This window comes from Terrapene carolina, unplaced genomic scaffold, assembly GCF_002925995.2.
Source record: "Terrapene carolina triunguis isolate 2854851 unplaced genomic scaffold, T_m_triunguis-2.0 Scaffold192, whole genome shotgun sequence".
Lineage (NCBI taxonomy): Eukaryota > Metazoa > Chordata > Testudines > Emydidae > Terrapene > Terrapene triunguis.
In genome coordinates, this window is record NW_020664543.1 from 16,798,093 (window position 1) to 16,822,894 (window position 24,802).

A 24,802-nucleotide genomic window follows, 5' to 3' on the forward strand; every position below is an offset into this window, starting at 1 on the left:
GGCACCATAAACCAGTGGAGCAGAATTCCCTCTGGGTTGCGTGGCTGCCTATTTGTTAGTGCTGCTCATCTAGCAATACCACCAGCTCCGCTCTAATCCAGTACCTGAACGTGCTTTGTGAGCCAACGGCGCTATCAGCGCTCAGCACTGCTCTGAGGCACCCAGTAGACTGCTGGCTCATGACGGAGCCTGTGGGTGCTGGTGTAACCCACACACCTCCTGGGTATGGTGCTCTGTTCACTCTAGTGGCACTGAGACCACTTGGCGTCTGCCACGTGGCTTTTAGCTCATGCAGTAGAGGCTCATGCATTTAGCTCCAGAGATCCCAGGTTTGATCCTCCCTGCCGACGACCGGGATCTGTCGGTGTTACACTGGCACCAGCTGTCTACAGCTCTATGTGTGGGAAATCACCCCTCCACCAATTCAAGCTCCACTCTGACACCACCCCAACCAACACTTTCCCTTGAGAGGGGGCTTCCATAGAATTAGTAGGGCCTTCCTTCTACTGGATCTGAGAGGGAGGGGCAGGCATCCATGGGCAGGACTCTGCTAACTGTAGTGAGAGCTAGTCTTATCTGCATCGGTGGGAGTAAAATGGCATTTTATTTATTGAGAGTCTGCTCTTAAATTTCACGGCAGAGAGTTCGTGCCCCCTTTACACCCCCCTCCCCGAACTCTGGGCACCCTTGGTTTACAAGAGCATGGGTGATCCACAATAAACTTTGAGCAAAGCAGCAGCTGCCTCATTTCTTCCCAACACACTACACATCAGCTGATCTCCAGGTCTGTGACCAGTTTGGCTCCAAACCCCTCCTGATCCTTCCCAGCTAGAGAGATTCCACCCTTAGCCTCCTGCCAGTGCCTGGCCCAAGAGATGAGCTGTACAGTATGCTCAGAAGGTCAGCAAATTCCGGCTGTTTGTAGCTCTCAGTGCTGCCAACGTCCCTTCCTGTGGGTCTAGTCCCTTCCATGAGCATAGGATGTTCTTACTAAAAGTATTTCCCATTTCCCAGACAAGTCCTACAATGGCCCATCTATAACGATGTGACTAATTATCACATCGGTGCTAAGGTGACTTTCATCACAGAAACGGAGAACTGGAAGAAACCTCACTAGGTCAGCAAGTGCAATCCCCGGCACTGAGGCAGGACTAATGGTGGCGGCTACTCAACGGGAAGGTTGAGAACCTATGTATGTGTAACCCACGCACCTCCTGGGTGTGGTGTTGTGTCCCATCTAGTGGCACCGAGTCCACTTAGAGAGAGGGAGAGATTATGAGTCTGTTCTACTGCCTTAGCTAACAGCCAGTTGGCTTTTAGCTCGCACCATAGAGGCTCATGCACTAAGCGCCAGAGGCACTAGGTTCAATCCTGCCTGCCGACGACCGGGCTCTGTCGGTGTTACATATGTGCTTGCCAGGCTAAGTTCTGCCCCAAGGTACGCTGGTGTAAATCTGTAGCAACTCCCTTTCAAGTGCTTTTGCTCCATGTGTTTGATAGCTGGTTAGTGAGAGGTGACCGGTACAGCTGTGCTGCCTCTCTGATCAATCTTACTCTTTCTATACGGCAAAGGGCCATGCTCTTATTAACAATGCAGAAGATCAGCAGGTCTATCTCGTTGCCACAGACGCAATGAGCCCTGTGCATCAGCAGCTGAGGGCCTCTGTGGATGAAACTTGACTAGACAAGGAGATGGATTCTGATTTCACTTACAGCAGTGTAAAACAGGAGCAGTCCCAGTGACCTCACTGATGTGAGGGAGGCAGAGTTGGACTCAAGGCCATTCCTGCTCCAAGCTTTAAGTATCCCCAGGCACTTTCCATCAGCGTAGGGGTTTGCCCTGCCATCTGTTGTGCCGCCTGGTGGTTTTTGGGTCGACTGCTGTCTTTCACCCCAGAGGTGGCTGCATTTTAGAGGTGCGTGCTGTTGATAGTTTGTGAAGCAGTTTAGGATAAAGGGTACTCTATTAATGTGAGATTTACTGTTGCTATTAAAATTTAGGCGTTCACTGATAGGGATGGGGGCTCAGTTGTCTTGGTAAAAGATGTCAGGGGGTGAGATTTCAAAATATAGGTCTGCAGCCGAGGAAACATTGAAATCTCTGGAGCGAAGAAGTTCCAAGAGCCAGCATAGCTGCTGGATCAGCCCTACCAACATAATCACTCCTTAACAGAAGGCAACTGATGCCATCCCATGGCTACCACTAGATGGTGCCCAATCCACAATTTAACAGGAAGGTTTTCGCCAATCCCAGCTGGAGCAGTGCAGCCTTCTCCGGTGGAAACAATGCAGTGCCTGCTCAGATTAAGGCAAGGGGCTGGATACCTAGGTTTGTGCAAGGGAGCTCCCAGGATGGGATGGAGCTGGCTCTGATATCACATCTGTGGACATAGAGGGTTGGGAACACCATCGGAATCCAGAACAGTGCAGACTTTTGACTTGGGAAGCCTTCCCAGAGGAGAGCAACTAGCTGGAAGTGCTGAATGCTGGTTTGTGTATGTGTGTAGGGGGGTGGGTGTCCGGCATTTGACTCCAATTAAGGTGAAATCTGGAGTGAACAGGAAGGAGAGCAAAAAGTGGATGTGATGAAGGAGTCAAGGTGTCTCCCAGCTGCTCCCTCTTCTGTGGGGCGAGATGGATGGACAGAAGTGCTGCCGTTTGCGACAACCTGCCTCCAAAATATGAATAAGAAAATCCCGCAAGAGAACCTGGTTCAGTCGTGCTCGCTCTGTTAAGATCTATTTCATCCAGAGCAGACAAACGTTCACCAGGGTTGCTCCATTGGAAGAGAAGTAGCTTACCTGGAGCAGAAGAGCTAATCCCCCTCTCGGTGAAGTTGGATTGGTTTGGGGTGCTTACCCCACCTCTGTATACAAATCGTCCTAACCATGGGCACTGTGTAACGGCAGCGTATGGCTGGCTAAAGTGTCGGGTTGCTTCCTTTTTATTTCTTATATAAGTTTGAACAATGATCACAGTCAATTCGGATGGAAAAATAATGATCAGAAGATGTCTTGTCACCTTGAGACCTTTTAGGTAAAGTTCTTTTTATTGCTCTATTTACCATTGTCCCTCCCCACCCCCGGCCTTTGCACCCCATCTTTCTGTTCAGCTTCAGGGAGCTGAAATTGAATAATTCATCTAAACAAATTTCCTAGCCCTCACTGTCTTCCAGGGGAATCAATCCCAGATTGAAATGTCAAGAATCAAAGCAAGTTTGCCTTTAAGTCAGCTTGATGGGAGCTGATGTATGGCTCTTGCATACTGTACCTGGCCTGCTAATTCATTTGTTATGCTAATATCAGTTGGGTATTAGTTACAGGTTTTTAATACCTTTCTTGGTGATATTTGCACCCACTGGGGAATCGATGCATACAAATTAAAAGCCAGCTTTGGCTGTCAGTGACACTGGTTTGAATCCAATGATGTTAATGCGGTTGCTCCGGATTCACACGTGTAACCAAGAGCAGAATCTTATCCAAAGTCAGACCTTCCAAGCTCCCCTCCCCACCTGAATTTATGCATTTCTACTTACTGATCTCCTCCCCCCCAACAACTACAAAGTTTTTATGATTCTGTGACTATTGATTTGCATAAACTCCTTGCTGTACGTCTTTTGTGTGTGTGTGTGTGTGTGTGTGTGTGTGTGTGTGGACTGTCCATTAACATGCAAACTCTTCTCTAATGCTTGTGTGCTTTCTTTAAAACTGATTTGAGGAGTCATGCTTTATGCACTTCCAGCCTCCAAAGGGCATTGTTTGTTTGTGTCTTATGGGTGAGGAATTAAAAATATAAAGGTTAGGTCTGGATCCAAACAAACCCATCACAGTGCTTTCTGATGGTCCAAGTAACACAAAAGCATTGAAAGTGGATTTCACAAACCAGGATGCTGGGTTTTAAACTTGGCCAAAGGAAATGGGGTTTGTGGGGATGGAAGGGAGGGTCGGGTTATCTTTTCTCACATGGGATAGCTTTTGAGAATTATTGCTGCTGAAATTTCATCTGTCTAAATAATTCATCTGCCCCCGCACACCACCATTGTATCTGAGCACTTCACAGTCTTTTAATGTAGTTATCCTCCAAACACCTCTCAGAGGTACGGGAGTGTGATTATCCCCATTGTACAGATGGGGAGCTGAGACACAAAGGAGGCTAAGTGCCTTGCTCAAGGCCATACAGGGAGTCTGTGGCAGAGCTGAGAACTGAACACAGGTTGCCCAACTCCTAGGTTAGTGCCCCAATCACTGGACTGCCCACCTTCTTGGACCATCCAGGCAAACAGGTGGGACAGGTAGCTCTGCTAGGACTTGGGAGTGGGTCAGCAAGGGGATTGTACCTCCCCGTTGGCTTGGCAGGGATTTTGTCTCCAATCTGATGGCAGGCAGATGGGTAGAAGGGGCACACCGGTGAGGCTGTGCTGTAGGGCAGTTGCTTTTGGATAGCAGAGCTTGCCTCCTGGAAGGAGGATAGAAGAGAAGGGAGAGGTGCCTAACCACAGTTGGGTTGCATGTTGAAGAGGGGGTGGAAGCAATTCCCTTATCTCTCATCCTCATTCCGCTGCTGTGGGCCAATCCTGCCCTCAGTGAAGTCCAGGGCAAAACTCTGATTGACTTAACAGATGCAACACTCATGGATGGAGCAGAGGTGGATTGGGGCACACCCTGAACTAGCAGGGAGGGGGCTAAAGGAGGGCGGTTACTCTGTAGCAATTCACCAGCTGTGCCAGTTGTGTCAAACACTATACACAGCCGTCATCTAGAGCTGTCGCTTTTGCTCCTGTTGAATGACACTCTGCTTAATAGAACAGCAGCGCCCAAGGCGTTGTGCTGGGCTCGGCGGCTGCCTTCAGCGGGGGACGGGGCCAGCGCCACTTTGAGAGGGGCTGTTCATTCACTTCCATAAATATGTTTGTTAAACACCAAGATGAGGTTAGTGGAAGGGGCTCCCCCTCTGGGAGTGGGGAAATCTCATCTCTAGCAGTGTCCTGGGAATAAGGCTTGAAGTAGGAATAACAGCAATGAGTCATAGCACACTGGCCAAGTCTGATTAAAATTAGGCCTGAGACTGGAACAGGAGGGGAAATGTCTGTGGGGATTTGGGGATGGGGCCAGGTGACCAGTTCGGGGGCTTGGTCTTGCTAAGAGACTCAGGTACCTGGACAGTGTTCTCAGTACACTAGGGCCTGATTCTGCTCTTATGCTGGTGTAAATTGGGAGCAATTGAAATCAATAGGGTTACGCAGCTGTTAAACCAGTGTGAGACTTGAATCAGGCTTTTCTAAGAGATGTTTTTTCCTTGAGATTTTATATCACAGGAAAATAGATGTGATTGACTGTGGCTAAAGCACCTCAGGGGTGTTTTCCCCCCAATCATTTAGACAAACTGGTGGCAAGGATTCTCCCTGGTTTAACTCATCGGTAATGGTGTTTGGTGGGAATATTTTGAAGCATTGGAACTGAAAGGCTAATAACACCAGTGTGGTAGGACTGAGGTGGTGAGGGAAGCCCGACCTGCAGCACCCACTTATTTTCTAGGTCTAAGCCCTGCCCCACAGCTTTGCTGATGCTCTTCACCCCCTGCTAGTCTAGGCCTTGAGCATCCCACAGGTCAGCTAAAGGTGTCATGACCTGCAACTTTTCTCCTATTCTAGCCCTACTTCTCCCTACCTCCACCAATTTACCAGCGCACTTCAGTCTTCACCTGTGGCACACCCTGTTGTTTGAACTCTGCCCTTACAGATCCCAAGCCACTATTTTATGTAGCGAGCATGTGGTGAGACTTGCGTATGCTCTTAGGCCTCGTCTTCACCGCAGCTTTAGCTCGAGGTATGATTCAAGTGCTCCCTTAATCTCTAGCTCAAGTTAAGTGGTGCTTTAATCTCAAGCTACTGGGGGTGTGGGTTGACGCTTGAGAGCTGTTGATGCTCACACTAGTAATGCAGTGGGGACGTAGCTAATGTGCTGCTAATCCAAACGTCTGTGTGGATGCTCTCACGTGAGCTAGACTAACTCAAGAGCAGCTGGCTGCTCTTATCCAAACTTAAGTTAGTGCTGCAGTGTAGGCAAACCCTTGGAATCTAGACACCCCCCCCCCCAGCTTTGTGTAGTACTGTGGCTGGTCTGCAGTCCATAGTGGTCACCTACATCTATTGAGACCACATGTCAGCTGGCGTTTAATCAGCTTATCTCCACTGAAGTCAGTGGGCTGGATCCACATAGGTGCAAATCAGCATAGCATCAGTGAAGTTGCCAGGCACCAACTGGAGATTTGGCCCATTGAAATCAAAGTGGCGCTCAGCTGAATTCAGTAATCATCCTGTGGATAAGCTTAGTGTGGTGAGGGAAAAGTCCCAAATCTGTGAGCGTGCCCTGGGAATGGAGAAGAGTTGCTGATTGCTAGCACTCTGTAAACATAGCAGGAGGAGATCAAATAATGGAGAGGAGGATTTCTTGATAGAAACTTGTGTGAATGGCTCACTTCTAATGTGTCTGACTTCAAAATCAAAGGTACCTCAGTGAGTGATTCTACCCAGCAGTACCTGATGGAGCCAAAAGTTAATCACAAGTCAACTATAGCGCCTTACCCCAGCCATCTCTATGCTTCTCTTTGGGGAACTAAAGAGGAGTGCCGTGAAAGCTTGTAAGTAGAAAAGCCATTTCTTTCCTCAGAAGCTTAGGGTATGTCTATACTACCCGCCGGATTGGTGGGCAGCGATCAATCCAGCAGGGATCGATTTATCGCGTCTAGTCTAGACGCGATAAATCGACCCCCGAGCACTCTCCCGTCGACTCCTGTCCTCCCGCGCCGCGAGAGGCGCAGGCAGAGTCGACAGGGGAGCAGCAGCAGTTGACTCACCACGCTGAAGACACCATGGTAAGTCGATCTAAGTACGTCGACTTCAGCTACATTATTCACGTAGCTGAAGTTGCGTAACTTAGATCGATCTCCCCCCCAGTGTAAACCAGGGCTAAGAATGCATTGTTCCCATGGAGGATTAATGCTGCTGCTTAGCATTTTGCTGTCTGGTGACCCAGTCTGAGAGGCCTCTGGTGTTTCAGGACCATGGAAAGCTCATGGTTTCAAAGGATGCTGCAGCCTTTTCCTGCATGCGTTTCCAGGATACCCAAATGATATATAGCACATCAGAATACAAATCCCCAGGGCCAGATTTTGCTCTGTTATAATTGTGTGAATCTTCAATAACTCTATTAAAAACTATGCCGTTATTCCAAACTGACAGTAAATAAACTGGGCAGAACTTGGCACTCTCCTCCTGGACATAGTCCTAAAGCAGGGGATTGTGAATACTTCAGTCCCAGGGTAGAATTCTAGGTAGAATTGTCACCATAACCTTGTAAAATCAAAGCATCCTGAATTAAATTAATATGTGGTGACAGTCCACGTGATGAACAGCCAGCTCAGAATGAGGATGCTACATGGTCGTCAAAACTCTACGTTCAACAACAGGTAAAGTTAATGGACTAGTTTTGGAAACGGGGCCTGATGCAGCTCTCATTTACTGTGAAAGTCCACTGATTTCAATGCAGATAATTCTGACTTACACCAGTGTGAGGTTCAGTCAGGCCCCTGGTATCTTTTGGCCATTTCCCCAATACTAGGCGCCAGCACAAAGAACTGCAGTCCAAATTTCCATGGAGATGAGTGATTGAATGGAGAGCCTTTCACCCCCCTCCCGCCTCCCCATAAGAAAGGGAGAAAATCAGAACAAAATATGAGACAGCCTACAAACTAAGGGCGAAACCCCCGAATCTCCTTACTCCTAGGAGAAATCCCACCGAGCTAAATGCTGTTTCTCTCCCAAGTAACCGACTTAGGATTTGACCTGGTACATCTTTTTAAGTACCTAAAATCTTGAGTCTCCTCCCCTTCCTCTGCAATCCATTTGAAACTGAAGTTTTTCCTTCTAATGAGATGCTAGAACGCATGGCCCCTTTGAATTTTTTTCTTCAGTAATTGTGGAGGGTTTTTCCTTCTTTCTTTCCCCCATGGTCTAAATTGTTAATTAAATGCGGAGTTTAACCATCGCTCCTTGCCAGATCATAATTATGAAAATTAAAATGCATAAACAAGGCCTTGCATAATGATGAAGACATTATCAATAGAAAGGATTTGATAAATGAGTAGGATCAGCTCTGATCATTTAAACTCCAATCCCCCAGGTAATGTGTCATTAAAGTATGCCGGGGGGGGGGGGGGAGGAGGAGGAAAGGGGGAGGCTGCACTGGATGAAAAGGGATAGATGATTAGAACCGCCCTCCAGCTGCAGCAGGGCATTCCTATTATTTGTGTTACTATTGTGCCTAGAGGCCTGTAGAACAGACATGTAGTAAGAGGGAGTCCCTCTTACCCTCTCAAGCTTACACGCTCCATAGATGAGACTGCTATAAGAGAGGGAATCAGGAAAGTATTAGTACCGTAGCTTACAAACGGGGGAAACGACGCCCAGAGACATGCCCAGATTCTCAGAGGTATTTAGGCTCCTCACTCCTGTGGATTTTAAAGAAATGTAGGGGCCTAAAAGTCTTTGAGGATCTGGGCCTAAGTGACTTGCCAAGGGTCATGCAGGAAGTCAATGGCAGAGTCCAGGACTGAACCCAAATCTCCTGAGGCCCATGGCAGTGCCCTAGCCACCAGGCCTCCCTTGGAAGGGTGCCATACCAATGGCTCCCTATGTCCCTAGAACCTGAGGGCACAATCAGCCCTATCGTAAGCAGGCACCATTCCCATTGCTTTCAAAGGGAGTTTACACCAAGGCTCAGCTTGGTTCCAAGAGGATAGCAAATCAATTTACACCCCCCTGAGTGCCAAATCTGCAGGAGTTATGCTCCTTTTTTGCATCTTACATGCTTGATCAGATCAGCTGTTGGCCAGGGTATAACGTGTCTCATCTCTTACCATGCAGCCGAGTTTGGCCCTGGTAGTCCAGAGTACAGCTCTCCTCAGGTGCAGACAAAGAGGATTCGGAAATGGTTCAGATTGCCGCACAGCTCTGCCAATGCACTTCCGTCCTGGTGCTTGCTTTTCCCCCTTCGGAGCAAAGGTGGGCAGTCTAGAGGGGGTGAGCACAGCCCAGGAATTGGAAGAGGGCAGACTGCCCAGGAGATGTGCCAGATTAGTGCATCACATGGGCATCCTTCACCGTCTCGACCTAACCATCAAGGCCCTTCCCTCTCTTCCTTGACTGCATTGCTTTCCCTGCTCCCACTCTGCCAAGACGCTAGCCTTGACCACCTGCTGCCGCCTACAAGTGTCTTTGCATTTTCTTCCTCATCCCTTGTGCATGGAGCTCCCTTTCTGAGCTGACCCGATAGGCCACTACCCTCTTTGCACAGAAATCCCTTCTCGAGGTCTGCTTCTACCGGAGTGCCTCCAGGAAAACATCTGGGTTGAGAGGCAGCTGGGGAAAGTCAGTGGTTATAGAGCTAGAGCACATGTATGGGGGTATTTATCCATACAGGGTGGCCTTGTGATAGGAGCACTGGGCTGGGACTCGAGATATGGGTTCAAGTCTGAGCTCTTGGACAGTGGGCAAGCAGGGCCGACGAGAGGGGGGGGGAAGCAGGGAAAAATTACCGGGGCCCGGCAGTCCGGAAGGGGGCCCAGGGCCCGGCTTCCCCCCCTTCTCTGCCCTGTTTAGCCAGTCCGCCCTTGCTGGGGGGCCCAAAAAATTTTTTTCACCGGGGCCCGAACCTGCTCTCGGCGGCCCTGTGGGCAAGTCACATAGGCTGGGGTTTTCAAACAGGCCTCTGGGAGCTGGGCACCTAACATCCTTACTTTCCTTTAGGAATCCCAGCCTTAATCTGCCCTCTGCCTCAACTCCCTGTCTGCAAAATGGGGATAATAAATACCACTTCCCTACCACGTAGTGCTTTGTGAGGATAAAATTAATTGACAATGGAGAGGTGCTATCATTATGGTGGTAAGGGGCATATAAATTCCTAGGTGGAGATTTAGAGACTGAATATATCTCATCAATTCTCTCTCCCCTTCATTATGTTAGTCATCAGCTTAGGTTGTAAGCTTGCCTGTGTTTGTACAGAACTTAGCATGATGGGGCCCTCATCTAGGGAGGCCATTCGTCTCGCTTTATACCAGATAGTCCTGCTTTTCTGAGGTTCGTCCCTCATCCAAGACTCAAACAGAACAGGGCATGAGTTTGTCCAATATAAGAGGCATTATAAGAGGCTATTAGCCAGGATGGGTAAGGAATGGTGTCCCTAGCCTCTGTTTGTCAGAGGGTAGAGATGGATGGCAGGAGAGAGATCACTTGATCGTTACCTGTTAGGTTCACTCCCTCTGGGACACCTGGCATTGGTCACTGTTGGTAGACAGGATACTGAGCTGGATGGACCTTTGGTCTGACCCAGTATGGCCATTCTCATGCTCTTATGACATCACTTTGAAGAGTGCACTGCTTCACCCCTGCTAGCATGACCTTGCATGTGGGTGGGTCCAATGTCATGTTGGTGCGGGGTGGGGTGGCATGCGCTTTGAAATGGAATCCTCTATGTGCCATGCATGCCAGGTCACACCAGCATTGGGCGCATGCCATTCCCAGAAGTACCAGTATATCTGGTATTCTGGGAACTCGTGAGTGACCACCCTACCCCTTTCCTCCTTCAGCTTTTCAGACACCCATAGTACTCCTAATGATGAATGGCTGCTCAAACCATTTCCTTCTCTTGACTCAATCTCCTCTGAGAACAGAAGCCAGTTTTCTTCTCTTTGGGACCCCAAACATCACGGGATCTCCAAAGCTCTTCCAGTTGGCCTCACTCCTTGATGGTCAGTCAAGATGGTCAAAAGTGACTTGGGGTGCCTCAAAGTCAATGGGAGCTGTGTCTCTAACTGAGCTTTGTGCCTTTGAACATTCCCTGCTCACTATTTTAGCATACAATTTGAGATGACATAAAGGGGCCTGATTCTCAGACAGGGCTGAACACCTGCCCTCTGCAAATGAGGCCCATTTAGGAGGTCAGTGGTTGGGCAAATCACTAGTCACTTCTGAAAATCTCCGCCACATTGATTGTATTCATGACGAGGCTCCCTAGTTTTCAATCCTTCACTCCCATCCTTGGGTCTCATTACAGAGGGTCAATTTTCTTTTTGTTGAAGCTTTTATTTAAACAAAAGATGGCTTTTTGACTAAATGGAAATTGGGATCATAGTAAATGAAAACCAAAGACCCAAAACGTTCAATTTTCAACAAATAAAAGACCAAAAAAATAGGTGTTTGGTTTTTCAGGAGTTTTAAATGAAAATTTCCCATTAAAAGTTTCAATGAACACTTTCTTCGCAATCTTTGGTGGAAAATAAAATACATTTCCCAGCCAATTCTAGGTGTCTCGTTCTTCACTTCCCCACCCAATCTTGCTGCTTGAGTAAGGGTGCTGTCTACTGAGGAAAGTCTTTAACTCAAAGGAACTTGGAAGATGCTCAATTTTTCTTTTATAACAATGCAGCTGCCACCCAAATAGATTCTGTGTTTTGACCTCTAATTCATCTCTTGAAGGGTATCAGGCTGGCGACTGGAACTGGAATAATAGAGGAGAGATTTCACATCTCTGAAAATATAGAGTTGGCTTGAGAAAATGCTTTTTTATTTTTCTGTGCCACATACAACTTTTTAGTCCCACTGAGTATGTTCCATTTATCTAGTGGAGACAGGGACCTAGTTCCTTGCCAGTTAGAATAATGTCGACTTCAGCTCCCAGCCTACTCAGTGGAATGAATCAGGCAAAGAGGAAACAAGGCAATTGTGGTGCCTGAGGTGTTCATTTCAAATTTAGTTCAGCAGCTAGATTGTTGTGAATGGGAATGTCACCCTGTAAGCCTCGTGTCTTGCCTGTCCCCCAGACTGCAAAGCTGAGCACAATAGATAGTTGATGCAATTGATGGCAGCCTAGTTCCAAATAAAAATAGTATGTTATAGTCATTGTGCACAGCTGTGAATGTCTAAGGAAAGGTGCAAAGTCTCCTTTTTTGGAGTTTTTCTCAATATGAAAATCTGAGTATCTCAGAATTTATATTACGGCAGCAGCTACAGACCTTGGCTGAGATCAGGGCCTGTTGTGTTAGGCACTGTACAAATATATCCTAAGCAGAATTATTTGAATAACCTTTTTTGCTAGTAATTCTCAATAATAATAATAATTAATAAAAAAACATTGTTTCAGGTCCAATGAAAAAAGAAATGTTGGGCAAATCAAAAGGTTAAAAACATTGTTTCAGTTGAACAAAAACACTTCATTTAGTTTTTGAACACTTTTTGTTAATGTTGTTTTTAAAAAGAAATAAAGGAAATTTCAGAACAACTTTGTTTTGAATAAGAAAACCAGAATGTTTCATTTTGATAATATTGAAACAATGTTTTGGAATTTTAAAAAAATTATTTTAGTTTAAAAAAACAATTTGTGAAATCAGTACAAGTTCATGAAATGTTCAAGTGTCACCCTATCTGCATTTTTACCAGAAAAAGGTTTGGGGGAGAAACTTTTGTCCAGTTTTGATGAGCGACAACCCTTGCACCAAAAAGCTGACATCTCACTAGCTAGGACACTCAAATGGTAGGAGGGGAACCAGAGGCACAGAGAGGCAACACTGCTCAATAGCAGAGCCAAGATTAGAACTCTGGTCTGTTAGGTTAGTGCCCTTGTTACCTGTCAGCTCTGTGTTCTTGGGGAACCAGGGCACAGTATCCAGCCTGTCTGACTCACAAAGGACCCCCCGGCCCCCAGCCTCTGCTTGAACCAAAACCGATCAGAAGAAAGACTTACAAAAAGCAGTGAAAAGGCAACGGGGGACACAGCTAAACCCTTCTGGACAAGGGTGACAGGATTAAGGCAACTCCCCTAGCCTCATTCGCATAGAAGACAGGATAGGGAGGCATCTCCATTAGCATACAGAACGGAGAACAGAGATTCCAAGGCAAGAACCGCACTGAACTCTGGGACCAGAAAAGCAGGGAAGCACTGCATGGTGGGGGATCTCTGCTCCAGATGTTAATGAACCCATGCCTGCACATACGCAGCTCAGTAGTTATCAGACCAATTCTAGTAATAAATCCTTTATTGGTATCCAAAATACTGAAGCTGCCTAATTGCACTGTGAGCTCCCTCGAAGGAACGCCGCCCATAGCCAGGAATGATCAGTTCCTATTGTCTAGCCTGAACAAAACAACTTTGGTACACTCCCTTGAGCCCCCAGTTTACCCATTAACAAATCTAGTGTTCTCCCTTGAACCACTGTTGTTACCCTACAAAAAACCCCTTCCCATGCTCAAGTAAGTGTTCTGATGCCTGGATCCAAAATCTGCATCAGTTCCACTGGGACTTCATCTTCTCCTGACTGATCATGCTGGGGGCTCTGCCAGCAGTCCAGACCCTCAGCTACCACCACCACCAGGGAACCTCGACCGGTTCAAGGTTCATGGAGTGGTGAGAATCCAGCTCTCTCTCTCTCTTTTCTACTCTAGGTATAGCTTTCTAACCCTGACATGTGTGATCAGTTATAGTTTTCTAAACCTGACTTTTGTAATCAAATGTAAGCTAGATTTAATATTGTAACTGTTTTGTTTGTTTGGGTCTCCTTGTATGGTTATTACCTGGCAATAACTAACTTTTATGGTTAAGTTGGTTGCTTCCCTCCCCCCCTCTCTCTCGTGTTTTTGGCTTCCCTATTTGCTGTGCAGCAACGCTCCTTTTACCTAAGCTAAAGATCCCTGCAGCGCCCAAAAATCCTGTGGGGTTTGCTTATCAAGTGCGTTACTACCAGAACAACTGTAATGTGAAAGTGGGGATAGGGACGTGCTGAACCTGTGGCATATGCGGGTGGCAGCTTGAAAGTGCGGCTCAACCCAGCCTGCTCAGGCGTACTCTATTCCAGTGCGGTGCCTGTGGCATATAAGGGTGACAGCTTGGAAGTGCTGCTCAACCCAGCCTGCTGAGTCCAGGGACATATAAGGGGTCAGCTTGGGAATGCTGATTGACCCAGTCCGCTCAGAGGCGCTCTGTTAATGTGTGTGTGTTGGTCTCATTCTGGGGCTGGACGAACCCAGCCCTGGGGAACCTAGGTCCTGCAGGATAGCTCCATTGGGAGGGAACTTGCAGAAGGGAGAAGTAGAGCTCCGTATGAGAACACAAGCAGTACATTGATAGAATTACAGAAACCCGCCCCAGAAGAGTATCCCTAATAAATGAGCATACCCCAAAGTAACGGGCAAATCTGGTAACACCCTATCCTGTGGACCATGCTGCCTCTCATTAATATATAATGTAAGCATTTGTACAGTGCTCATCAACACCTCTTAGCAGGGGTGCTAGATGGCTAAGGAATTGGGAATAGAATGTGAAGCCTTTCACCTCTAGTTTATTAGCTCAAATTGTATTGGCTGGACAGATTCCCCTAGGGAGGAGAGAGAAAGGGAATAACAGTGGACAACTATGCAAAATGGGACAAAGGGACAGCCAATGAAATTACAAGGCAATACATTTAAGAGTGATCATACATAACACATAATCACCCTGTGGAACTCACTGCTACAAGATATCACTGAGGCCACGCACTAGGATTCAATAGAGGATGGATAATAATGAGAGCATCCACAGGGTCATTAGAGGCAACATATCTACAAGGGATATCAGCCCTCATGCTTCAGGGCATAAGCCAACCACAAAGAGCTCGATCGACAAAGAGATTTAAATGCCGCACTGCCACTTTAGGTGCCTAGGTCCAAAATTTAGATCTTCAGAACCCCCACTTGGCTACTAGCTAACCCAGTAGGCACCTACGTTCTGTTGGTGCTTTTGTTTCTGCCAGTAAAGTCTCCTAGGCACCAAAATTTCTGCTGGGTGGCATACTCAAAGCCACCTAAGTCTTGACAGCAATGAGCTGTTCAGTGCCTAGTGCACCTCTAAGCCTGGCCGGCTGCTGGACTAGATGGACCATTGGTCTGATCTGGCTTGGTATTTCCTATGTTACTAAAACAGATCAACACTGGTGACTTGGCCAATCCTCTTTGAATGGCCAAGAGGACCAGGATTAAGAATGAATTGCTGAGGGTTAGAGTTCAGGTACATGGCACGATGGCCCATTCCACCTCTCAATGCCTGCCCCCCCCCTTTTTTTTCTCATACAGACTTTTCAGTTAGAAAAGTCAGTGCAAGTGAGCTCTCGAGGGGGTGTTGGGGGTTTTGCTGAGAATCAGACCACAGGACTTGTGGGCCTGTGAGTGAAGAGACCCATAGCTTACTAGTAACTGGTGGGACAACCTGTTTAGCAGAGAAGCCATTACTGATTGTGTCTCACCTTATCTTTTCTTTTTCTCCTCCCTCAGGATATTTGTGCTGGGCATTGGATTTTTCACCCTGTGCTTCTTAATGACATCTTTGGGAGGCCAGTTTTCAGCCAAAAGACTGGGAGACTCTCCCTTCACCATCAGAACCGAAGGTAACTGGCATTTTAACCGTTTTAAAAACTATTTTAAAAGAGGAGAACTTGTGCTGCTTTTTGCTCCTTGTGACTAGTATGGGAATAAATGCTTCTTCTGGGGTAACGAGTCTAGGGAAGTGGTAGTGCACTAGTCAACGTCTGTCTGTTGCTGCTTCCTGCTGGAGTATGACAGACCTACCCATGTCTAATAGCTCCCCCTACTGGCTTACTGGGTAGGGGCCTGTGTTTCTAGAGCCATAGATCTTGAATTGGTGGAAATGCTAAGTGTATGGGCTGGTTGACTATTTCCATTCAACTCTTCGTCATGACACGCTCCATAAACAAGGAGGGCAGAGAGGGAGGAAATCAGATGGAGACTGACACTTTCGCAAAGCCTTCTCGAGAACATTGCCGAGTGTATGGAGGGGGATGTAAACCATGAAGCTCTAGCAGTGTTTGGTGCAAGGCACTGTGATGGCACCTGGTGTATAGAGAACCTGGGTGATCTGAATGCAAGGGGCTAGATTCTCAGTTGATATATGCTGGTGTAGCTCCGCTGACTGTGCCAGCTTACAGCACCGGAGGCTCTGGCTCAGGACTGTGGAAGGCTTTGTGGTTGTAGACAGGTTTGGTCTCCAGGGAGTGGAAGTGTGGCGAGTGACCTTTTTGCCATTTTTTTTGTCTCAAAAGGAGACACTGTGATGGGAAACTAGGGGATCAACTGTGTGTGTGTTACATTTTAATACCCATAAAAGTACTCTATAGAGGATGGAGAGGGAATAGTCAAAGGGTTCTGATTCTAATGGAGAAGCTAATTGGGAGAAATGTTGCACAAGGGCAGATCCTAGGATTGAAGGGATGTAACCTGTTCCCTTCTTTTCCTCACCCCTGTGTATTCCTGACACCTCCAACCTCTGGTTGCCTCCTTCCCTGATCCACCCTCCACCCCCTACCCAGGCCGTGTAGGGATCCTGCTCATCTGTTTGTGGGGTGAGTTCTTGTTGCCCCTACTCACCTCCCCTAATGGACTGAGGGGTCAGGAGATGGGGCTGCAGTGCAGCAGAAATGTGGGAGGATGGAGAGAGAACTGGGTGCTGGGTGGGACCGCTGATGGGGAGTTGAGGATGGTGCATGTTGTTAGTGCTGTGGCATGTTGCTGGTGCTGCAGAGTTGTTAATGCTGCTATTCTTGGAGCTCCAGTGTTAGCCGCACCAGCAGAGTGCACAGCATGTTGATTCAGCAGACCTCGGTGCTGTTTAGAAAAACCACAGGCTCGGATCAGTGACGAAGGTGCTCGGCCAGGTTTATTGTCCGCAAAGCACGGTACTAGCGCCCTGTCCAGTAGCTCATAGGGACACTAACGCGTGTGCCTGATACAAGGTAAGGGCTCAGTCAGCAAACAGGATGCTGTCCCCTCAGCCGATGTATGCCCCTCCCATGACTTCTCCTTTTATACATTGATACAAATAAGTGACATGTTGTTTGTTATAACCCTGGTATCTTGTACCTGCTAGTTCAAACAAAACCTCCTCATCCATTATCCTGTCATCCCATCCTTATTTTACAAGGGGTCGGTGTGTTCCTGTATAATCTCATGGGAATTTGTGTATGTGATTATTTGAGAACTCTGGGTGTTCGTGTACCATCCTCTCTGGTTAGATGCGCTTACTTGGTTAGCCTGGTGTTACTCTACTGACATGGCCTACTTTGCTTCGTACTCTTAGTTTATGCCTAGGGCTCCAGCAAGGCCTACATGCACTAACTAATGGGATGAGCGTGTGGTGGGGGTACTATGTAGCAGGCCAAAAGCTGCCACACTCCAGTAGCCTTGATCCACTAAAATCTATTGGTGACATCAGTGGGGGTTTTGCTACAGTAAAGAGTGTAGCAGTAGCTTCAGACAAGGAGACAGGTGGGCAGACAGTGCTAGCTTATATGATACATGTCATCATCCCCGTGAAAGGGCCAATCGGCATTTCCTAAGTAGAAATATCCTGCCCTCATGACCACTGATCAACTAATGAGAGTTTGTTCTGATGGTGTGCGTAGGGTTGCCAGGTGTCTGTTTTTTGACCGGAATGCACGGTCAAAAAGAGACCCTGGCGCAGTGCAGACTGGGCCGTTAAAAGTCCGGTTGGCAGCGCAGCGGGGGCCCAGGGCTAAGGCAGGCTCCCTACCTGCGCTGGCTCTGTGCTGCCTCCGGAAGCGGCCGCCAGGTCCCTGCGGCTCGTAGGTGCTGGGGTGGCCAGGCCCCAGCGCCAGCTCTGCAGCTGTCATTGGCGGGGCAGGGGTGTTTGGTTTTGTGTGATTAGAAAGTTAGCAACCCTATGTGTGCGTTGTATTTGAGTGTTGTCACTCAGTACTACTTGCTGAATGGAGTTTCTGCTGGACCTTTCTGAAGTCCATCACAGAGAATGCTCCGGGTTGCTCAGGTCATTGAATTTAGCTCTGTATAAAAAACAGCTGCTTGTTTGTTTTGTTCCAATTTACCTCTGGACAGTTAAGTATTTTGGGTCCAAATGAAATAGCAGGGAAAGGAGAACTTTTCAAGAGAGGTGGCCCAATCCAGAGCCTGGGATAGCCAAGGTACATTTGGTCAGACCAGAAGACAGTCCCGGAGCAAAGGAAAGACACTCCCCTCACACACACACATGTTCTCTCCCAGCTGTGGTGATAAACACATCACCCCCGATTAATTGAGTGAGGGGGCCTCAGACTAAAATCCCCCATTTCAGCCAGAAGTCTAAGTGATGAAGGATAGAGGGAGAGGTAGCAGCACCTGGACTAAACGCAGCCTGGGGCCTACCTCGCTTGCAGAAGCCCCTGAGGCAGAAAGTCAGTGTGGGGAGGAGAAGTGGGACTTGGCCATGGCCTCTCCTCTGCAGAGAGCTCCGCACAACCCTGGGCTGGGGAGTGGGCGTGGCTAGGGTATCCCTGTACTAATCAAAGTGCACCTTGTCCCCCTCAAAAAATCAGGGCTCCTGGGCCAGATCCCCAGCTGGTGTAAAAAGGGCTGCCCAGAGGATTCAGGGGGCCTGGGGCAAAGCAATTTCGGGGGCCCCTTCCATAAAAAAAGTTGCAATACTATAGAATACTATATTCTCGTGGGGGCCCCTGTGGGGCCTGGGGCCTGGGGCAAATTGCCCCACTTGCCCCCCCCCACCCCGGGCGGCCCTGGGTGTAAATCAGAGTCACGTTCTCAAAGTCAGTGGAGCTCCAGTGATCTACAGCTGAGGAGCTGGTCCCCTGGTGAAATCTAAATTTGCCTCTGTACAGCAGAAAACAGTGCAGGAGGGAGGGAGGCAGCAGTACCGCAGACTGCGCTCCCCTGCCTTGAGCCCCCCACTAGGTCATCTGGGGATTAGCAGGTGCAGGGAAGCATCAGTTACATCGCCTTACACCATCTGGGCTGAATTTGGCCCATTGCCCCTGCTGTGCTGAGATTCACTGTGTCTTTTCCCTCTAAGCATTTCCAGCATTTGAATCATCATGTGCTGAAGCCGAGCAAGAAAGAAAACACAAATAATATCCCTTCCCCTTTGTCTGCTGTGTAAAATGACACAACAACGCTTCCTCCCTGGGAGAGCTGATTAAAGTGGCGTTCTGCATGCCAGCCCAGCTATGGGGGAGAAGAGTCTCCCCTGGGGATGAAGTTGCTAAGGTGAGATGGATTAAATCTCCTCCAGAGCTCCTTGTACTCCCTCCAGGATTAAATCCGTCTCTTGGGTCAATTGAAGAGGTAGTCCTGTTAGTTGCATTTGTATGGAGGGGCTAGGGAGATGGCTTCCAAAACTCTGCCGGTGCCGGTAAACTGCTTAGTTGACTTCAAAAGAGATTAACGTGTAATTCTGCCTTTGGCGCTTGTCTTGGTTTTCTCCCTGGCAGATAGAGTACAAAGGAGTTTTTGTTTCTCCCCACCCCCTTCATAATTGTTCCCATCATGAACGCCGTTAAGTCTGTTCTCCCAGGGATTAGTGTTTACATGGCTGGTGGTAGCCTGAGCAATAGAACGCTGGGAGATCAATGCCTTCCCCTTCTGTCTTGCACGTTTCACTGAAGTCAAGTTGTCTCCCTTTAGAGACAGACCCATGTTTCCTGCAGGTGGGTGTGAGCATGTCATGTGGTCACTAGCCATGTAGTGGCCTTTGTAACAATAACCGCTGGAGTCAGAGTACACTGACTCTTGTCGGCAGCTGCTGCGTGACTGATATTTTCCCCCCAGCAAGACTTCTCTTCCAAGCACCTTAACCCATTCGGGATGCAACTTCCAGGCAGAGTAGCGAAAAGTGTTATATTTAAACACAGGCAAGTTCTAGCAGGGTCCCTCATTCAACAGACTGGCAGCCTCAGCCATCCCAGCTTAGTCTGATCACCAGCTGCCTAGACTCTTGGGTCAGCTCCTTAGTCACAATAAGGCTTCTTTGTGCCACTCTAACAGCTAACCTGTGGGTCTGTTTACATGGAGGAAAAAGGTGTGGTCTTAATGTGGGTTAAAATCACAGTGAAGACACGGCAGCTTGGGTTAGCAGCTAGAATGCAATCCCTGGTTCCCCTATAGGCTTGAACCAAGCTGCTAACCCGAGTTAAAAGCAGAGTTGCTGTGTCTTCACAGCTATTTTAACCAGTTAGCTAACTGGTGTCAGCTAAGGGAAGTTAAGAACACGCCTTCTTTTGCAGTGTGGACACACCCTAAGTTGCTAGCTGGGGATTCTTCTCTGCAGCCTTGGAGTAGCCAGCTCCTCGAGGCTGCTGCAGGTGTTTGTAAATTAAAGCAACCTTCAAACGCTGAACTGACTCCCTGCAGCCCTGGGGTTGGAGAAGTGCAGAGGTGATGTGAAGTGTCCCCCGTCCTACAACCAGCACAGCTGAAAACAAGTCGGTTCGGCAGTAAAGGAAATTCAGCCCTGGGCAGCTGGCCATGTACCACTTAAGTCTCCCATAGCGCCTCGGGTGGCTGTAATTGGCTTAGTGACTGTATGGTAAGGAACTGATCACTGCTTCATCTTCAGGATGAGAGAAACTCAAGTCCACCCCTTTCTTCCTTCCCTTTCTACAATACACCTCAACCCATGGAGTTTGTTCTCTGGGCCAAATTCTATTCTTGGTTACATCAGTGTAGAACCATAGGGCCTTCCTAGACTTGAATGAAATGACCTCCAGTTTATACCATTAAACCTGGGAGAAGAATTTGGTGTAATAAATTCAACAGGCCCTCTGGCGGACCATTTCCTAGGAGCCCATGGCACAGCCCTTCTCTGGAGTGGGTCATTTCAAAGATTCTAGCAGATGGAGTGAGGGAAAATGCTCAGTCATGAGCCTTGATCCTCCTCTTGCTAGCACCATTTTTGCACTGGTGTTAACCCTCTGGACTTCAGTAGAGTTAATCCTGAGTTACACTTGTGCTGGATGTCACGGAGTCACCGGGGCGATGCTCTGGACCGGCTCTGTATGAAGCCAGTCAGGACTCTGGGGGAGCCTCCTCTCTCTGAGCACACTGTCGCCAGAGCAAGAAGCTTACACCGCTTCGGCCTTCCTGGGTCTGACCTCGGAGCATTCAGCATCCCCTTCCACACCGTGCGCTTCCCGCAGCGAGTCGGCCCGGGCGGGGCTCCTGGGGAAGCCAGAGGGCCCTGCACCCCAACTCTGCAGTCAGCAGTGACTCTCAGCCAGCGTTGTAAAACAGGTTTATTAGTCAACAGGTACACAGCGTAGAGCAGAGCTTGCTAGCACAGAAACCAGTGACTTTCAGCAAAGTCTATCTTGGGGGGACCCCAGGCCAGACGCCCTGGACTCCCCCCTCTCCAAGTCCCAGACAGGAGACTGCCCTGGACCCCGCTGCCTGGCCTCTGCAACGCCCCTTGCTCCTCCTCCAGTCTTTGTCCTGCTTCCTGGCAAAGTGTCACCTGGTCGCCTCCCCCTCCTAGGTCTCAGGTTACGAAGGGCATCGGCCATACCTTACGAGCAGGCAGCTGGGCAACCTCACCTGCTCTGAGGGCTTCAGCAAAAGTCACACACCCAATTCCCACTATGTAGGCATTGGTGCAGTATACAGGGAAACTGAGGTACACACAGTATTAGTATAGGACAGTAAGCTTCACATGCAACATGATAAGGTTAAAAACTTCACTTCATCACACGGGGTCACCATCAAACCCTGGGGCTTAAGTGGTGAATCTTCCATGGGCTCTTTGTATAGGGACAAACTTCACCCACAATCTGCTGGGTGGCTTGTATTGTAACGGTCCAATTTTCTTGTAGCTTCAGGTAGGAAGAGATGAAGATTTGCTCCCCTTTCCTGTATCTGGGAGAAGCAGTGAATGTTGATTCTGATGGAAATTGTCAATCGTAATCCACTCTTCTATCCCTGGGTCTTGGTTCTGTAGCTCTGTCTAGGAAAGTTATCACCTAATTAGAAAGCTCAGTAAAGAATTCAACATAAAGTTTTTCTTCACTGGTTGAGACTTGCCTTTGGTTTTCTCCATCGGTTGTAGAGCTTGTGGAGGAACTGCAGGTCAGAAATGAGAGTCCCTGCTGGCTCAAATTAACAGTAACTTTTCCTGCAGCTTTCAGGTGGGTGATAGTGGAGAAAGAACTACTTGAAAGGAACTCAGAGACTCAGGGCCAAATGTTTTTTTCATAGATTCTAGGACTGGAAGGGACCTCGAGAGGTCATCGAGTCCAGTCCCCTGCCCTCATGGCAGGACCAAATACTGTCTAGACCATCCCTGATAGACATTTATCTAACCTACTCTTAAATATCTCCAGAGATGGAGATTTCACAACCTCCCTAGGCAATTTATTCCAGTGTTTAACCACCCTGACAGTTAGGAACTTTTTCCTAATGTCCAACCTAAACCTCCAGTTGCTGCAGTTTAAGCCCATTGCTTCTTGTTCTATCCTTAGAGGCTAAGATGAACAAGTTTTCTCCCTCCTCCTTATGACACCCTTTTAGATACCTGAAAACTGCTATCATGTCCCCTCTCAGTCTTCTCTTTTCCAAACTAAACAAACCCAATTCTTTCAGCCTTCCTTCATAGGTCATGTTCTCTAGACCTTTAATCATTCTTGTTGCTCTTCTCTGGACCCTCTCCAATTTCTCCACATCTTTCTTGAAATGCAGTGCCCAGAACTGGACACAATACTCCAGTTGAGGCCTAACCAGCGCAGAGTAGAGCGGAAGAATGACTTCTCGTGTCTTGCTCACAACACACCTGTTAATGCATCCCAGAATCATGTTTCCTTTTTTTGCAATAGCATCACACTGTTGACTCATATTTAGCTTGTGGTCCACTATAACCCCTAGATCCCTTTCTGCCGTACTCCTTCCTAGACAGTCTCTTCCCATTCTGTATGTGTGAAACTGATTGTTCCTTCCTAAGTGGAGCACTTTGCATTTGTCTTTATTAAACTTCATCCTGTTTACCTCAGATCATTTCTCCAATTTGTCCAGATCATTTTGAATTATGACCCTATCCTCCAAAGCAGTTGCAATCCCTTCCAGTTTGGTATCATCTGCAAACTTAATAAGCGTACTTTCTATGCCAATATCTAAGTCATTGATGAAGATATTGAACAGCAGTGTAAACTCACTGAAGTCAATAGGCTTACTTTGGCTTTATGTCATGTAATTTGGAGCAGAATTAAGCCCCCACCCTCTGTTGACTTCTTTCTAATGTATTGATTGTGGACGTGGTTGTCTCCCTATTTTTCTTGTTTGAGAGGCTCTAGCTGTTGCGATGTGTACAGAATTTCATAAACAAAAGCTTTTCCAGGGTATGAATGAATCTCTTTGGTGAGGGCCTGACCGTCAGAAGTGGCCTCTGATTTTTGTACCCAGGACTTGTCAGGCACAAGTAATTCAGGGATGCATTTCATAGGGCTCAGACATTTTCTTCTATTCATGTTCTTGTACTGTGCCCATCACCATGGTACCTGATGCCTAAATATCTAACTAGGTGACTGCGCCTGGAGATAAGGGAGCTGGGCACAGTGCTGCTATGCCAACACCAATGGCTATTTGCCCCTGCAAAACTCCATGTGGGCACAAAATGCAGTAACTCAGTGGGAGGCTGACCCTTTCGAAAACTGGGGCTTGATTCTGAAGCTGCTTTTGCAGCAGGGTAATTCTGCTGAGCTTGGAGTTACCCGTGATTTCCACTAATGCCTGTAGGGCCAGAATCAGGTCCTGTGGTATATGACTTCTGCAGTTCATGTAGAGTTCCGAGAGAGGGCCTGTATGCGCATGAGGAGTGATGGATTATTAAGAGCATATTTAACGTAAAGAGGGTTGACAATAACAGAAATGGATACATATCTCATTACAATTTTATCAAGCCTCAACAGATATTCAATTAACATGCATTACAGATCCCAATGAAATACCACTAGTTGCAACACTTGCTGTAAGTGCAAAATGATTCTCTGAAGCCAAGTGCAAAGAGGTGTGTTAATGTTACTGGCCTTGTAAGTGGCACCCCAGCAATTTGCACCTTCACAGAACCATAGAAATGTAGGGCTTAAAAGGACCCCAAGAGGTCATCGAGTCCAGTCCCCTGTGCTGAGTAAACCTCAGGACCAAGTAAATCTAGACCATCCCTGACAGGTGTTTTTGTCCAGTCTGTTCTCAAAAACCTCCAATGATGGGGATTCCACAACCTCCCTTGGAAGTCTATGAATTGCTTTGCTACCCTTATTGTACAAGTTTTTCCTAATAGCCAACCTTGCTGCAGATTAAGCCCATTATTACTACTTCATATCCACTGAAGGTAGGACAGCAATTGATCTCCATCCTCTTGATAACATCCCTTAACATATTTGAAGACTGTTATCTGCTCCCCTTTGTCTCTTCTCAGTGACCCATTACTCTTTAACAGCAATAACTACTCCTTGAGTACGGTCTGTCAATCATTTGGGTACCCACCTGATAGTAATTTTGAGAGAAGTGAAATTGAGTTTTTTGGCTTGCCAGCTGCTCACCTGGAAGGCTTTTGAACTCGTTAGGAGCCTTCCAGGTAGGCTGCTAGGGAGCCATCATTTCGATTTTCCCCTGATGGAAAAGTCATTCCTACACACAATTCCTGACTAGCTGCATTAATTACTGCTGGCCGTTGTATAGTGCAGTTCCTGTCCTTCTAACAACATTGGATTGATGTATTATGGGGGGAGGGATAGCTCAGTGGTTTGAGCATTGGCCTGCTAAACCCAGGGTTGTGAGTTCAATCCTTGAGGGGGCCACTTAGGGATCTGGGGCAAATCAGTACTTGGTCCTGCTAGTGAAGGCAGGGGGCTGGACTCGATGACCTTTCAAGGTCCCTTCCAGTTCTAGGAGATAGGATATCTCCATTTAAAAAAA

At 47.7% G+C, this 24,802-nt stretch overlaps 1 protein-coding gene across 1 annotated transcript in view; it reads left to right on the plus strand.

The window, feature by feature from the left end:
• The first annotated feature begins 2,950 nt into the window (after window positions 1-2,950).
• MGAT5B (alpha-1,6-mannosylglycoprotein 6-beta-N-acetylglucosaminyltransferase B) overlaps window positions 2,951-24,802 on the plus strand; it is a 144,727-nt gene continuing 122,875 nt past the window's right edge. The window contains exons 1-2 of the mRNA XM_026654578.1: window positions 2,951-3,036; window positions 15,356-15,468. Coding sequence (XP_026510363.1) covers window positions 2,969-3,036; window positions 15,356-15,468 — 181 coding nt within the window. The 5' untranslated portion in view covers window positions 2,951-2,968. The remainder of the gene's footprint in view (window positions 3,037-15,355; window positions 15,469-24,802) is intronic.